Consider the following 15905-nt stretch of genomic DNA (forward strand, 5'->3'; position numbering starts at 1 on the left):
CCTGTCTGCAGTTTTCAAAAGTAACCAGCCCAAAATAATCCTCATGCCAAAGAGACATTTCTTGGGGTGGCCAATTCCAGTCCCCCACACATTCATTCTTCACACATGAGTCTCCCAGCTGGACTCCGTGCTTCCTTGAGCATTCTGTGCTACAGCTCTGAGATAGCTCTGCATGTGTGCATGTTTGAGTATATAGTTACAACAGAGGTTTTATTTTCCAAGAGAATTGGTCATGACTTTTATTTCAAATAACAAAACCCCACAATTAGACAAAATGACACTGTATTAATTTTCAATAGAACAACCAAGGGAAAAAACGTTCTATTGCTAATTAGTATGATATCATTTTAAGGGATTTGTCTGGAAGGTATGTGAAAGATACATGTGAACATGGGTGTGACCAAAGGCAGGGAGAGAAATTGGTTAGATTATCAGTCTTAATGGATTATGTTGTCAAGGTCTTGGAATTCATATACACAACTCTTTGTAATAGGGTTTATTTATTAACTTATCCTGCTAGCATCAAACACAACCCCTGTCCTCTTCCTCACACAAACTTCCCATGAATGGCTGGTCCAAGGAAAACTCACCTTCTTCAAAGAACCAGGACTGATCTTCTATGAAGAAACCCCAGGAGGGAATGGTAGGAAAAAGCAAATGGTAATGAGCACTCACTGGGAAAATATTGCCATATAATAGATTAAAACTGCAACCAAACATAATATCATGAACTTAAAAAAAAAATCAAGCAATCACTTCATAAAAGCTCAAAACAGAGATGCAAGAGCTCACGGAATATATGAGAGGAAAGCCGGCATGGCTGTGAAGAGAAATGGAAGAGAAAGACAAAGCCTTCCCAGTAGTGGAGTCCACATTGGAAGCAGTGTCACAGGGGGAATGATCCTACAGAAATACCGTGAGTGACATGGAGGATGGACTGAGACAGCAATACCAAACCAAATTGCAATCACAGTTAGAAGGGTGTGAGAGAGAGCAAAGGTTATAAAAGGCAGATAAGAGGGATCCAACACACACCTAACTGCTGTTTTAAAAAATAGACCTGCAATAACAGAACAAAAAATATATTTAGATGTAATCCAGAAACATTTCAGAAATCAAACGACTGATATGTCTACAGATTGAAAGTGTACACTGTGTCCCAGGGAAGTGGGTGTCAATCACCAATATGCACAGACCCCTACCTATTCTTGCTGTTCCCAGGAAGGGTCATTAGTGTCCCACCAGGTGTGCCATGTATCCTGGAGAGCCCTCTGCTGGCCATGCTGAGATCTGCAGTCATAGTGTCCTCTGTCAGCATTTCCTGCCCCTGCTGGGTCTTCACCAGCCACACAAGGAGCGGCCCCTCTTGTGTACTGTGGGATGGCAGATGAAGCCTAACTCTGCGAAGGATGGATTTTCATGTCTGTTTCGAGTGCTTCTTGTTAATGTATAACTTCCAGGATGAGAAGGGGCAATACTGAGTTTACCATACTAAAACTCAAGGTTGTAGGATATTTTACTTTTTATATTTAACAAGCTAATGTTTTTATCATAAAAAAACCCTACTTATAATTTTAAAAATTGCTCAAAATATGTTTTAAAAACCAATAAGAAGTGTGATCTAAGCAGCGAGATCAAGTTTAAAGTCGTGCTATGAGCGCTTCTTTTAATTCCATCAGTTTGTCTGTGGGACTGCTTGCATCATCTTCTTTGGAGGGACCACCAAGTCTGCATTTGAGAGCCTGGCCCAGTGCTTCCTCCCCCACCCTGGGCTCTGGAAGGATGGGAAGGCAGGCTCGTCCTTGTCACAGTGCCTCTCCACACTGCACTCTCCACCAGTACACACCTTCCCCACAGCCACCTCGCATGGCACTGCACCTGTGCAGCCTGCTGTCCAGTCTTCCACTCTGCACCCCTCCACATGCCCCCCAACACCACACTTGCTCCTCCTCTCCCATGCCCACAGCCCTTGCCACACACCCCCTACACATATTCACACACCAGCCCCACAGTAACCACGCACACTTCTCGTGAGGAGGAGAGCATGCTGAATTCTTATTATTGTTCTTCCTCTAAGGGTGGCCGGCCTTAGAGGGGCAAGCTACCAGAAATCGAGGACTCAGATTCTGAAAACCAGTGACAGGGGAGTTCAAAATGCTACAGATGTGCTTCTGCGGGTGGCCAAGGCTGGCTTGTGACAATATACCCATATTGTCTGCCTGGTCGGGGGCGGGAGATGGTGAGTCGGGCCCAGGTACAGGGAGGTGGTACATCAGGGTCTCCAGCCGGGAGCCTGGGGAAGCAGACACAGGACATCCATTTTCTCAATCGTTCTGCCAATTTGTCTGATTAGAAAACCCAGGTTCTCATCACTTTGATTGTCCTCGTGCGGTAGAATAAATGCCATTGGACTTGTCAAATGTGAAGTTATGAGTTTCTGAAGGTGTTGGCTAAACCAGAGTGGAGACCTGCTACCTTTGAAGCATTCAGAGGTCTGGGATTCTTGCGGTGGAGGCGCGGAGAGATGAGGCCGGCTGCGACTGTGCCGGCACCAACACGGAGCCTGAATGTGAGCACCAGGTTCCTGCACCTGCCCCGCCAGACTGCAGGACTGAAATGAGCCCAGCGTTTCATCAGGGCCAAGCAAGCTTGCACATCACACATCAATTCCTTCTTAATTAGTTTTTAGCCAGTGCAAAAAACCTCACTGTTAATATTCTAAATCATTTCCAAAGGTTTGTAGTGGCTGACCAACCAGAGTATTTTGAAATATAGAAACAGACATTACAAGCAACAGAAAATGAAGAACACTGTATTAATGTTTATTTCTAATTACAAGAAACAGAACATCAGTCCCTTATTTGTACAAAAATACCTGAAAGTTTACAATTAGGTTCACGAGCCAAAGAGTTATGTACAGAAAGGAGCAAAGCACGTGGCATAAAGGTTTTGTCTTTTCAGTTAATACCTTCTGCATTCCCTGAAAATGTCTACACACCAGACCCCTCATGGTCTCTGCAGCTTGCACCGTGACATCACAATCTGCGAGGAGCAAGTCCCGCCCCCGGAAAGGTGCACCCATTGGTCAAACCGTCAGGTAGTAAGTGCAGAAAAGAGAAGACAAAACATCTAGGCCGAGGCACATATTTCTTCAAGGTTTAGCAAACAAAAAAACGTTCTGGAACTGTAACACCTAAGATAACAGAGCTCACTTATTCAACTCTAATACCAGGAGCGTTTGGCGTTTTCCTTTTCAACTTAGTCCGGGTTGCTACACAAAGTTTTTATTTTAGAAAAGAAAACCACAAGCAGAGATAGAAAATCAACAGGCTCCAAAACGACCCTGAGCTGTCCCGTTTACATTCATGTCATTTAAATACAAAAATAAAAGTCAAATGTCCTTCAGCCCTTGGCTGGCTGGGCTGGGCGCCCGTGGCCTCCAGGGACTGGCTGTTTTCAGGTGGAGCTGCCAGCCCCAAATGAGGGCAGTTTACACTCTCCAATGATTCACCGCGGCTGAAGGTGCAAACACTACGTCACACCGGGTACATACACACCTGTCAGTCAAGCTTCTGTTCTCCTCTTAAATAAAATGCGTCTCTATAAATATGAAATCCTGCAGATACGAGCTGTCTATCAGAGAGGGGCGTGAGGGTCTCGTCTCACTGGTGGAGACTGGTCTATGTAAACAGAAACAAGAAATGGTAGAGGTTTTTCGTTTTTGTTCTTTAAGGTTTTCCTTCCAATCGTGAAGGGGAAGAAGGTGTGACAGTGTAGCTAGCATGCTGCCAGGTACGCCCTTGAGGATTACCTAATTGTCGCTGGTTTGAAAGATTAACTGGCTACAAAGGAGAACGCAATCAAGCATTTATAACTAAAAACATGATTTACTAAAATTCTTCACTTGTATAAGTAGATATCTCATGGAAAACAACTTGAGTGTGGCCTATTAACTACCATACAGTGTTTCCTGTGCCCTAGACTGAGAGCGCACATGCGTCACCGAAGCCCGTTGTGTGTGACCTAAACTACGGTGTGTTCCTCGGGAGCACGGCGGCGGGACGGAGTCGAGGCAGTCCAGTGGCCAGCACACATTCAGAGGGGCCGGTCAAGTGTGTACCTGGGATCTTGGAAAAGGAAATCGTTTTCACACAGTAGTCTGTATGCCCGTCAGGGGAGCCCTTTCTGCTTTGCAGAGATCAAAGATAAGGACGCAGCTGCTCTCACACTAGATAGCTCAGCCAAGGGGACAAGGCGGAGGGGAGGAACAACTCGAAACCCGGCCTGACTCAGCTCCCGGAGCGGGAAGCAGTGTCGTGTTGATAACACTCTTCAACGTCCACAACTGCCGTGAGGTACTTCTGACCACAGGCCAGCAGAGGAGCCACAGCTGCTCTGCACTCGCTGGCTTATGGGGGTTTTCAGCAGGACACAGGTCATCAAGCAGACCTTTAAATGCCAGGCTGTGGCTGTGCCCTTTTCAAAGGTTCTGTCTTTATCACCATGGAAACCCACAGCCACCAGAGGAAGCCAAGCAGGTGCCATTTTCTTTATAGATCCTTTAATCCCCTGAGGGAGAACAGCCATGAAAAGACTCACACCACTGCAGAGGGGTAAGGCAGTGATCGTTCTAGAACAGGCTGAAAGCACCCTAGGCGGGCAATGCAGCATGGCAGCCACTGCTGGCAGCTGATGGGCACCGGGTGTGTCTTAGGAAGGCTGGCCTGCATCGGACTAGAGGTGCGGTCACTCAGCCCTGCCATGTTGTGGAACAGTGAGTTTTCCAAAGAAATCAAGTCTCCTGAACTGTGGAGGACGGGCCGCAATAATAACAAGAGTACGGGACATCTGTGCATAGAGAAGTGATTGACAGACCATGGTTGCCTGACTGGGTCCACAAAAACATGCCAAATGCCTGCCACAGGTGACACCTTTTATTTAAAAAAAGCTCTTCAAGTATACTGGGAGGGGCTGGGGTGGTTTGTTATTTGGGAGCTGAATCCACCTATGGTAACCTGCAGAAGGTGGGGACCACCTTCTGGAAACATTTGGGGGCCCATAGTCAGTCTCTGAAGTCTGCCCATTGGAAACTGTCTTTGCGTCTTGTATGCACTGAAAAGCCACATCCCCTCCTACCAGAGGCTGAATATAACATTGAAAACAAAGAAGGAGTGCAAAAAAGTGATCAATACAAAAAAGTAAACATATCAGTTTTAATTGTCAAGATTATTCCAGGGCAAGAGTTCATTTCCAATTACTTCTCTCCGGCTCTTGTTCCTACGTGGCCCAGCCAAGCTGCTCATTCCAGTTTATTCTCAAATTCGCGCTTGCTCTCTCACGCCCTCCCTGATTTGGCCAGCGCAGAGGGAGGTGATCCTGCTGGATCCGCAGCAGCAAATCATCGTTAGGTCCAGCGAACTAGTCCACGTCGGTCGGCTGCAGCGACCTAACCGGTCTCACTCGGAGTCCCAAGGTGCAGGACAGCTGCGTGGTCTTCATGCACAGCCCTCGTCATTCCAGTGTCAGCTTCCTCTAGTCTTCAGCCAAGAGTAAATCTGAGGTCATAAGGCCACTCGGATGCAGTGGTGCTTGAGTTTGCAAGGCAGGACTCCTTTGTTTAGCTGGTAAAAGTCCACAAGCTGGATCAGGTCAGAAAATTTGGTGTTCCCGTCATCAAGGCTGAAGAACATCTGTCCATCATCCTCGCACTAGAGAGACACAAGAACACTTGCCAAGTTAGAGGCCACACCTAAGGGAACAAAACATGGCTCACAGTCAGCATTAGCTCTGCCAGCATGTGGTCTGGTTCCTAAGGGACACACATGGAGTCAGTGAGGTGAGTTAGAAAATGTCAGGGTGAGAAGCCGGGGAGCGAGGTATTTGTGCTGGCTGCTACCAAGTTGCTGAGGTCTACTGGGCACAGCGGTTCCCGTTCCTGAAGTGTTTGTGGGGAAGAGCTCTAAGCTCCTCTAGCTTGCCCCACTTATGAGGCCAGTTAACCTCACAAGTTGACCAGCTAACCTGTGAGTATCCACTCCAGCATGGGCCAGCACATCCCGTGAAAGAGGACAGAGCCCTGGGTCTTCACAGATGGACCTCAGGCAACCTCCTTCAGCCCCGTGATGTTCCCTCTGCTCCATTATGAAGCAAATGTTGGACTACTGTAAGGGATTAATAAGATCGTGTAGGAAAAGCAACTTTCCCAGGTCCTGGAATACTTGGTAGCTATTTTTATTAAAATAGAGGAACTCTACACTATCTCCCAGAAAGAACTATATTCCTAACATCAATTTTAACTCAGTGAATTTTAAGTTCAAAGACTGAATTCTCTCTAGATGGGGAAGTCACTGCACTGTTCACATGGAGGCAGTTAGCTTTAAACCTTTGTCTATTAAACTTAGAGGCACTTCTTAACTCCAGAAACATTGCTGGACTACCAGCACATTCTGTGTTTTCAAGCACAGAGCTGCAATCTTGTTGCAATCTTGTTGCTGTAAGTCTCAACTTACTGTCCCTCTGATACTTCTAGGATTTGGGTTATTTGAGAGAATGGCATTACATAGTCTGCCTGCCATAAAGTATTTTTTCATTTTTTTTGGTGAGGAAGATTGTCCCTGAGCTAACATCTGTGCTAATCTTCCACTATTTTGTATGTGGGACACCACCACAGCATGGATTGTTGAATGGAGTGTAGGTCCACGCCTGGGATCCAAACCCGCGAACCCTGGGCCGCCAAAACAGAGTGCGCAAACTTAATCACTACATCTCCAGGCCAGCCCCATAATTTTTCATTTTACTTTTAGTTTTAAGCTAAGAGAATAATATCTGTGTCCATAATAAAATGCAGGGAAAATGAAAAGGACTGTGGATGAAGCACGTTCCCTCAGATAACACTTCCTAGGTTTACACGTTTTGTGGCCTCTGGGAAGACTGGGCTCAAGTCCAGACTCTGTCCCTCTCTCCTAGCGTGGTCCAGGGCAAGCACTGAGAGCTGTCGGACTCGTGATTTTCTCACTTACAACTGAGGGCATGAGAACACCACAGGAAGTGACCATGCAGCAGAAAGAGCCTAGCAGATTGCTTCTGCTTGGTTCACTAAAGCTAACCAACACTACCCTTGTCCTTCTCCAGTTCAGGCTTCCTGTCACGGCACGATTGTTGAGACAGCTCGTCTAAAGTCCTGGGCTCAAGCAAGCTTGAAAAACGCCAGGTTGAATTACGTGAAATAGGTGCATTCAGTTACGTCAAGCCTTCTCAGAGCTTTGCTTTGTTAATGGACAGACTCTCTGAGAGGAAAATAGCTCATCACCCTCTCTTGGCGGAATACTTCCTGGGTTTGGGGTCCACAGGAAACATTGCATGAAAGTCATGATTACCCGCAATTCACCAAATCCTCAGGTAAAACATTTGATATTAGTTTTGTATATCTTATCCCCAAGTAATGAATTTGCTAAGGTGTGGACAACCATCTCCCACATAATACCCAAATCATGAACTAGAATCTGACCTTCAGCACACCAAAGAGAGAGTTGTTACACTTGACAAATCTGACAATAATTTGCAAAAAAAAAAAAAAAAAAAAAGTGATGCTGACTAACATATTTGATAATGATGTTTTTGGAATTGTTCAGAGGTAGAATCTGTTTTCTGATCCAAGGACTAAGTGGAAGGAGCAATGCAACTTCTCTTTGGGGGACCACCTGACCTTGAGTCAGATTTCTACAGCCTTCTTGAGTCACTCTGGTACCTACTAGCATAAGACAATTCCTTAGCTTCAAGTGGCCAGCGGTCAAACCTGCTGTACAGCGCCTGCCTTCCTGACCGTGGGCGCTCCCAGCACTGAGCTCCCGACTCACAGGGCCGCTCCACACTTAGCCATCCTCTCACCCTGCTCCTCCCATCCAGCACTGTTTCAGCTGTAACTCTGAGCTGTCCAGGCATGTGGGCGGGCCTCAGCACATGCCAAGACTTTCAATATTATTTCTAGGGAAATATTGTTCCCAATTCCAAAGGACAAACCTCTCAAGAAACCTTGAAAGGATCTCACTCGTGAGCTTGGAACTGTCTGACATTTAATGATCTAAAGTTTTGTTTGTTTATAACATGAAAATTGCATTAAGAATGGAACCAGAAAACAAAAACTAAGGACTAATATGACAATATCAATACTTACAGGTAAGATCTGGAAATTTTTAATTTTCTGGTGATGACACAGTGTAAGTACAAATGCCTTTGGATTACTCTGGCTGTCACGGAGCAGAAAAAGCCTGGGAATGGAAGATAATCAGTTGATTATTAATTTGAAAAATCTACACTTAATATATGTACATCTGTGCACATGCACACACACACACCTTTCCCTGCTCATCTGCTAAGACAGGCGTGAAGCCAGGAAGCTTCTGGATGCTTCAGCATCCGAGTGGCCTGACTGGCAACAGCATACTCTGCACCCAGACTGTGGTTTCTGAATTACCTCTCCACTGAACGGAACCAGGGCTTCCTGGGTATATGGCCGACTCTAGGATAAGGTAGGGAAGACACAAGATGAAGATGGAACATTTCGTGCCAGAAAGGAAGGAACTATTCAAAGAACGATGATCCAGGAGGTAGTAAGGCCAAATCTGGGCATCAAAGTAAGTAACAGAAGTAAGGGATTATAGCCCAAAGAATAAAATGGGAATCCATGAGTCTATATGATATTGTAAATAAATGAGCAAACAAAGTAATAGGAGAGAAGAAAAAGCTCTTCCTTAGAGCAGAAGCCCAGCAAGATAAAGAAGGAATGACAGGTTAGAGAACTACCATTTGGCAATTACCACAGATAACCAATGATTAAAGAGAAGAGCTCAGTGAATGCTAAACTTGGCAGATGACAGTTTGATGAGAAACAAAACATTGTTATAGTCTCAAAGCATCTGCCCCCTAATACTTATTTATCACAAAGGAAAAATAGTAAGTTCACAGTAGAGAAACCTGGTTGATACCATCTTCATCGCACATTCCAGTACCACCACCAGGAATGAGATAGTTGGACCTGAGTGCCTCCTGACGGGACGCACTGAAATGACACCACACCACTTCTGGTGCCCCTGCCCCAAATGCATGACCTGACCCAAATCACGAGGAGAGAGATTGGCCCAAACTGAGGCATGCTCTGCAACAACCGGCTTCTGCTCATAACAAGTGTCGATGAAAGACGGAGGAGGACCAAGGGGACACGCTGGCTTGGGAGGCGATTTAGGATCAAGAAGTGTTTTCTTTTTGCTATAAAGGATGTAATTAGGACGACTGGTAAAATGTGAACAGTGTGTACATTAAATAATAGAACTGCATCAATGTTAACCTCCTAATTTTTGCAACAGCACGATGTAAGAGAAGTCCTTGTTTTTAGAAATTTTATACTAAAACAATGAGGATTAAAGGGATATCATGCCACAACTTACTCCTAAGTGGTTCAGACAAAAACACGGGGGGGGGGGGGGGGGGGGGGAGTGGGACTAGGGAGGGAGACAGAGAGGGGAGAGAGAGAGAGAGCGAGGGGATAGAGAGGGAAAGGCAGGGCAAGAGAGGGAATACGCTAAAGCAAACGTGCTACAATGTCGACAACCAGAGGATCTGAGTAAAATGTATACAGGAGCTCACTATACAATTCTGGCAACTTTTCTACAGTTTGAAATTATTTCAAAATACAAAATTAAAAAAAATTAGAATAGCACAAAGAAGCATAAATCTTTGCTTTCCCATGAACAAACCTAGAATGAGCTGGTAAGATAGACAGTTGTGCATTACAAGAGAAGAGAAAAAAGTCTCCACGCCCTAATCCAAGTGACAAAGAAGAAAAGGCCTGAGAGGAAACATTGAAAGGTACCAGAGACCAAACTGCAGGATCAGCTGAATCATCAGTTTCTAGACTGTCACGTGAAGATGGAAAGCACTTAAACGAGACTGGAAAATTCTGTTTTTTAAAAGGGTAAAAAAGTTTTATTTTACTACAGGACTTCTCAGAGCCTTTAAAATGCTAATATTCACAGTGAATGTTACTAAAGGACTTTTCAGACTTTAAAATGAATATTCATCCTGGCTCCCTAAGGAGCTCAAGCAGGACAATTTTCCAATGTTACCTGACTAAAAATCCCTTTATTACAGCCTTCCGCAGGACACAGATTCTTCAGAATCCACTTTGGAGACACCAAGTGGAATGGAATTGCACAGTTTGGCTGGGCTGAACTGGAGGGGACAATGCTAAGAATCTGGACTCTGAGGAATGTGCTCCATGGCACAGAGTGAGAGGGCGAGGTCTAGCTCCTCTCCTGGGCAGAGCTGCACCAGGTTCTTCCACCTCAAAGGTGTGTTTTCTTTTCTCAGCGTCATGATTACCAGCAGAAACCCAGGAGTCTGCAGGTCCCTAGGTCATCCCGGAGGAAAGCTGAGGCTGCCCCTTTCTCATCTGTTACCTTAGTTAGCTCCCTGCGTTTCCTTCTGCAGAGAGGAAGCTGCCGCTGAACCGGGTCTGGGCCCACTCGCCCCTGAGCAGCCGAAGGAGCAGACACAACATGCTGCCCTGTCTGCCTCGCAGTTTAGGGGCACAACCTGGGGAAATCCTGAGGCTACCCCACAGGATGGGTTTTACAGTTGTGCCTAAGGGCTGTGTAACTGAAACGATTCCTAACAGGGAGGACCCTCGCAGGGTGAAAAGGGTATGGCGCAGGAGTCAGCAACACTCCTGGATTCGCCACTTGTTAGCTTCAGGATCCAGGGGAATGTGCCTTCTCAGCCTTAGTGTCATCATCTGTAAAAGGGAGTAACGCCTCTCCTACAGGGTCATCTAGAAGATTGTGGCTGTTGTGCAATATAGCACACAATCCATGGTGGCTTGAGACAACAATGCTAATAACCAGCAAATCGCAGAGATGCACTGATTTCTGAGAGGGACAACTGAAGGCACAAGGCTCAAAGAAGACAAAGCATGCCAAGGGATGCCACTCAGATTAAGAAATCATGAGCGTAACACAGGAAGCAAAGGGTGAGGCCAGGTGAGTCCCCACCTTCATTAAGAACTGGAGGCAGGCACGGGGGAGCCCTCCCGACCATGGTCACCGTGCACTCATGAGAGAACGAAGAGCTGTGTGTGCCAGGGGCTGACAGTGATCAGAGTGCCGCACAGCTCAGATCACCAAGCAAGCCATTGCATACATATTAACCCATTGAGTCCTCACAGCCACCCTGTTTTTGTCCTCATTTCATGGTGAGGGAAGCAGGGCATAGGGAAGTTAAGAAAATTCCCTGAGGTCACACAGCCAGCAGAAGCCCCAGAGGAAGCCTGGGTACAGCAGGACAACAGGACCCCTGGTGAAACCTGAGGAAGTGGGCAGATGATTCCTCCCCAGCTGGGGATTCCTCCCTGTTGTGGCTCTTACAAAGGTGTATGTTAGCCTTGGGTCAGGTCCCCTCTCTCTGCCCTGGGGAAAGGGACAGCTGCAAAGAACTCGAGTCTGACAAAGGAGTTTCTGAAGCCATGGAGTGCAGACAGAGGGACCAGCACTCACAGACAGCACAGAGGTGGAGGCTGGGGACAGCAGAGGGGCTGGTGGCGCTAGACCCCAGTGTGATTCTGGTAGGGGCAGCAGAGGGAGAGATAGAGCCGTAAATGCCACAGGTAAGGAGATGAGCCACTGGGGGGCTTGAGCAGAGGGGACAACAGAACTAGATTTGTCCTTTGAAAAGATCCTTCTCCAGGCTCCGGGATGGGCTGGGGCGGCAAGAGGAGAAGGAAGCAGGCAGTGAGTTCAGTGCTCACAGGAATCCCTGCAGGGCTGCGGGGGTGTGAACGCACACACGCACGTGCACGTGAACACACACACAAATGCACGTGCACACGCATGGTCACCTGCGTGGGGGGCCGCCTGGAGACAGCGGGATTCAAGGACATCTCCCAGGTTATTCCAGGCTGATGTCTCGTTCTGGCCCTTCTCTTTCTATCTCCAGATATAATTTGAGGCTAAAGCCCTAGGAATCCTGTTCTCTAACAGCTGTCATTCTGGCACTGCCTTTCAAAGTTGTTTCCTCTTGTTGGACTCTTGCAATTGGCTTCCCTTCACTACTTCTGCAGGGGTCAGTAAAGGTTAGGAATTGATCATTTAGTTCACTTTCTTTTCCAAACACATTTCCTCCCCAAATGCAGGAATTAATGGGAGAGGTGGTGTCATTGTGATGACACCTGAATCAGTCCGCTGCTCCTCATCCTTGTTTGTGCCAGGGTTCCAGCAGCCTCACGGCAGAATTGAAAATTAGAACCTTAGAGAAGACTAAAACCCAGAGAGACTCCTGCTTATCAACAAGGCAAATGCCGCTAGGAGGGCTTCCCAGGGGAGGAGAGGTGGTAAAGGTGATGCTCATACGCCTCACCAGGTCTGAAATGATGTGAAAGTCGCCAGCTGGGACTCTGCTCTTGGAAAAGTTGAAAGACAAACATGGTTTAAAACCAGAAAGAAGCCGACACACAATCCAGTGGGTGGAGAGTGCTAACCCCTCCACCCGGGGTCCCCTGACCGGAGGGGCAGCCCCTCTTAATGAAAGTGGGCCACAGGGCCTGATCTCAGACTCACGGGGGAAGCTTCTTAAAAACACACACGTCCCCCCACTCCCTCTCTGCGGTTCTGTCAGCGGCGCAGAGATGCAGGTGCCATCGTCACTGCCCTGGCCTTGGCAGCACACCAGTGGCCACAGCACTTCCTGGGGAACCTTCATGCTCCGGCAGTATGATGTCAAGTGAACCCACTCGGCTTCCTCAGAACAGATCCCACGTACGATATGGTTAAAGGTGACACCACTGGAACATTCCAGGCACACTTTTGATGTGGCTCAGGGCTGTAAATGGGTACAGAGCCTGCTCTAGAAGTCCCAGGAACACACACATAGCTAAACGCAAACAGGGGCAGTGACAGAGGAACTTCAGGTGTCACTCTTCTCTCTCCTTACACAGGCCAGAAACTTTATAGGAGAAACATAGTTTTTTTTTTTTTTTTTAATAATTAGGAGGAGTCATTTCTAATGCTTTAAGAGGGACTATTCTGTTATACAGGTGACATCTCAGATAGGCAGTTTTGGAACAATTGTAAGGCACATGAGAAAAAAATAGAATAAGATCCATTCTTTACACAGTACACCAGGATAAATAAATTCCAAATGCATCTGAGATCTAAACCAACAAACAAAAAAGGAAGAAAAGAAGAAAGAAAGGGAAACAGAAAGAAAGAAAGGGAGAAAGAAAAGAAGCAATACAAGTTCTAGCAGATAACAGGGATGGGAAAAACTTATACGACTATGGCTCAAAACTCTAGAAGGATATGAGACGGAAATGACAAATGTGACCATATGAAATTTTAAAAAAAGGTATCATCAAAAAAAACTAAAACAAACCAACCCATAAGCAAAGTCAAAGGGACAAATGACAAACTGGGGAAAAAAAATGTTTGCAGAAAACAGATTTAGAACATTGGGCAAAGATATAAAAGCTCATATTTGTAAAAAAAAAAAAAAAAAAACGCAATTAGCCCTTAAACATATGGACAAGGCTCAGCCTTCTTCATGAGAGATGCAAACTACAACTTCCCTCTCTGCTTGAAGAGGCTGTGGGAAACTGTCATTCTCAGAAATTTCTGGGGGTATCACCATGTGGTGTGCACACACTGCCAGGGGGATCTGGCAACATTTTACCATGTTACATAAGACTTCATGCTTCCCCTCAACACTCCCACTGCTAAGAACTGCCCAACAAAGGGACACCAGCAAAACCACGAAATGATGGAGCGCTGGATATGATAACATAGGTCTGAAAACCATGAACACGAAAGGAGGCCAGCCTCACGCAGCCTTTGGAGCAATCTTCAGGACACAGCTGAGGGCAGGGCACACAGCATTTACAGCAGAGGACCATCGCTTACAGAGGGGCAGACAATGAAAACAGAGATGTTTTGCCTACAGTTAAAAAAAACCACAACAGAGGACAAACAAACACTGATAAAAATGGTGACTGATTTTGGGGGTGGCGGCAGTGTGGCGTCACCAGGGAATGTGCCTCGTTTCCCAGTCTTGACTTTGCAGCCATGGAAATGTTTTAGGTAACTTACAAAGCAGCATTAAACTGAAGAGAAAACGAATCACTTCCACTTGCAAAAATCAGAAAGGATCTGAAACATCTGAACCCGACCATGAGCCAGTTCGGTAGAAGAACCACAGAAAATTGCTCTGGGTTGGTATTTTAACATGACCTGACTGGAATATTCCTTAAGGGTTAAAAGCACTACAAAGGAATGGGAGCTCAGTAGTCTTACTGAAATAATATCAGTATTAATATTTCCAAGATGTTATATGGAATAAAGGAAATAGGATAGAGTGGGGTGAAACAAAGTTAAGTTAATGTCATGAATAAGATTTTCAGGGTAAGAGAAGAGAGAGACAAAAATCTAAGAAGTAAAAACCCTGTACTCCTCAATTTGAATTGGCAATATCAACGTGAACCTATAATTTATTTTTCGGTTTAAACAAGCACGTCCTAACTCTGTCCACGGAAAAGACCTACAGATTATGGTCTCCAGAAACCATTTTCCATTAGGAAGAATCCGAGTTCCTAAGAGGAGCATATCCCACGAGCCTAACACATTTTGTCACACCTGAAATGAGTTAGTGCTGCGTCAAAGAACTCAGGAACCAACTTGAAACAGGTCCCGTTGCCCAAAGAGAGGGGATATTGATCATCAAGAATAACAATGTTGACTGAAATAAATCAAACACATAAGAATCTCATCACGATAGTTTAACAAAACAAAACAAAAACCCCTCATCTCTCATTACTGGAAGATGGTAGAACATCAAGTCATTATTCTGAAAACTGACAAATGAAAGGGAAAAACTCAAGCATTTAGCTACCTTCTCCAGGAAACCAAATATATGACAAGGGTGACAAATAAATGGCAAGTAATAGGATGTACTGGAGTATATGAGGAAGCCATTTGGTGTAAACCTATTTGGCCTGTCTCTGTTTTTCCAAAAGGGGCTGACATGACCGTTGAGCATGCATTGTATATCTGCTTTAAGCATTTGCTATGTCCCAAAGACAAGAACAAATAGCCTTAAGATAAAGGTGCAACTTCCCCGACATTGACATTTCCTTAAGGATAAGCACCTCTCCCTAGACTGGGAAGTGATCGCTGCACTCACCCTGTGACTATCCAGCTTGAGACAGCAGACCTACTACCTGGAGTGTCCATCAATCACTGTGCCAACAGGGCAATCTTGTGACTATTGTAAAAGGGACATTTCAATCATATGTGAAACATGTTCTTTGAGGGTATATAACCACTCTGTACACTCCAGTTCTTTGGTGCCCTTCCTTCCTTGGGGAAGGAGGGTCCTGGGCCATATGGTTCTCACATTTGGCTCAGAATAAACTCACCCCAATTTTCACTTATAAATTGGTTATGGATTATTTGTGTCGACATTTCTTGGTGCAGTCATGGCAGGATTTCAGAGAAACCCACCGGAGACTATCTGGAATCTACACTGAACTGGCATTCGGTACCAGTAGAGGCCCACTGAGTCCCCCCAGATCACTGCATTCTTTCAGGTGACCTTGGTGAGTTCTCCTGAAACCTGGACCTCCTTATTTTAAGTCAATGGTCCAAGAGTTGATATGAGCTGTTGCAAACCTTAAGGCTAGGTGTCTTAAGGTGGTACCAGCACATACCCTAGGTAAGAGGAACCTAACAGGAATTCCTAGGCCAGAGGAGCCTAGGGGAAACTTTGGAGCGAATGGGGCAGGCTGATCTTTTAAATTTTGAATTAAATTGGAAAGAAGTGTGTTTATAAAGTTTGAACAAACAGCTCGATAGAGAAATGAGGGACTG

At 45.8% G+C, this 15905-nt stretch overlaps 1 protein-coding gene across 7 annotated transcripts in view; it reads right to left on the minus strand.

Moving 5' to 3' along the window:
• Positions 1 to 2801: 2801 nt before the first annotated feature.
• Positions 2802 to 15905, minus strand: part of GRB10 (growth factor receptor bound protein 10) — a 205173-nt gene continuing 192069 nt past the window's right edge. For all 7 annotated transcript variants that reach the window (XM_070615612.1, XM_070615608.1, XM_070615609.1 and 4 more), the window contains 2 exons: positions 8174 to 8267; positions 2802 to 5708 (listed from right to left, as the gene is read on the minus strand). In XM_070615612.1, the coding sequence (XP_070471713.1) occupies positions 5562 to 5708; positions 8174 to 8267 (241 nt within the window). In that variant the 3' untranslated portion in view covers positions 2802 to 5561. The remainder of the gene's footprint in view (positions 5709 to 8173; positions 8268 to 15905) is intronic.

This window comes from Equus przewalskii, chromosome 4, assembly GCF_037783145.1.
Source record: "Equus przewalskii isolate Varuska chromosome 4, EquPr2, whole genome shotgun sequence".
NCBI lineage: Eukaryota > Metazoa > Chordata > Mammalia > Perissodactyla > Equidae > Equus > Equus przewalskii.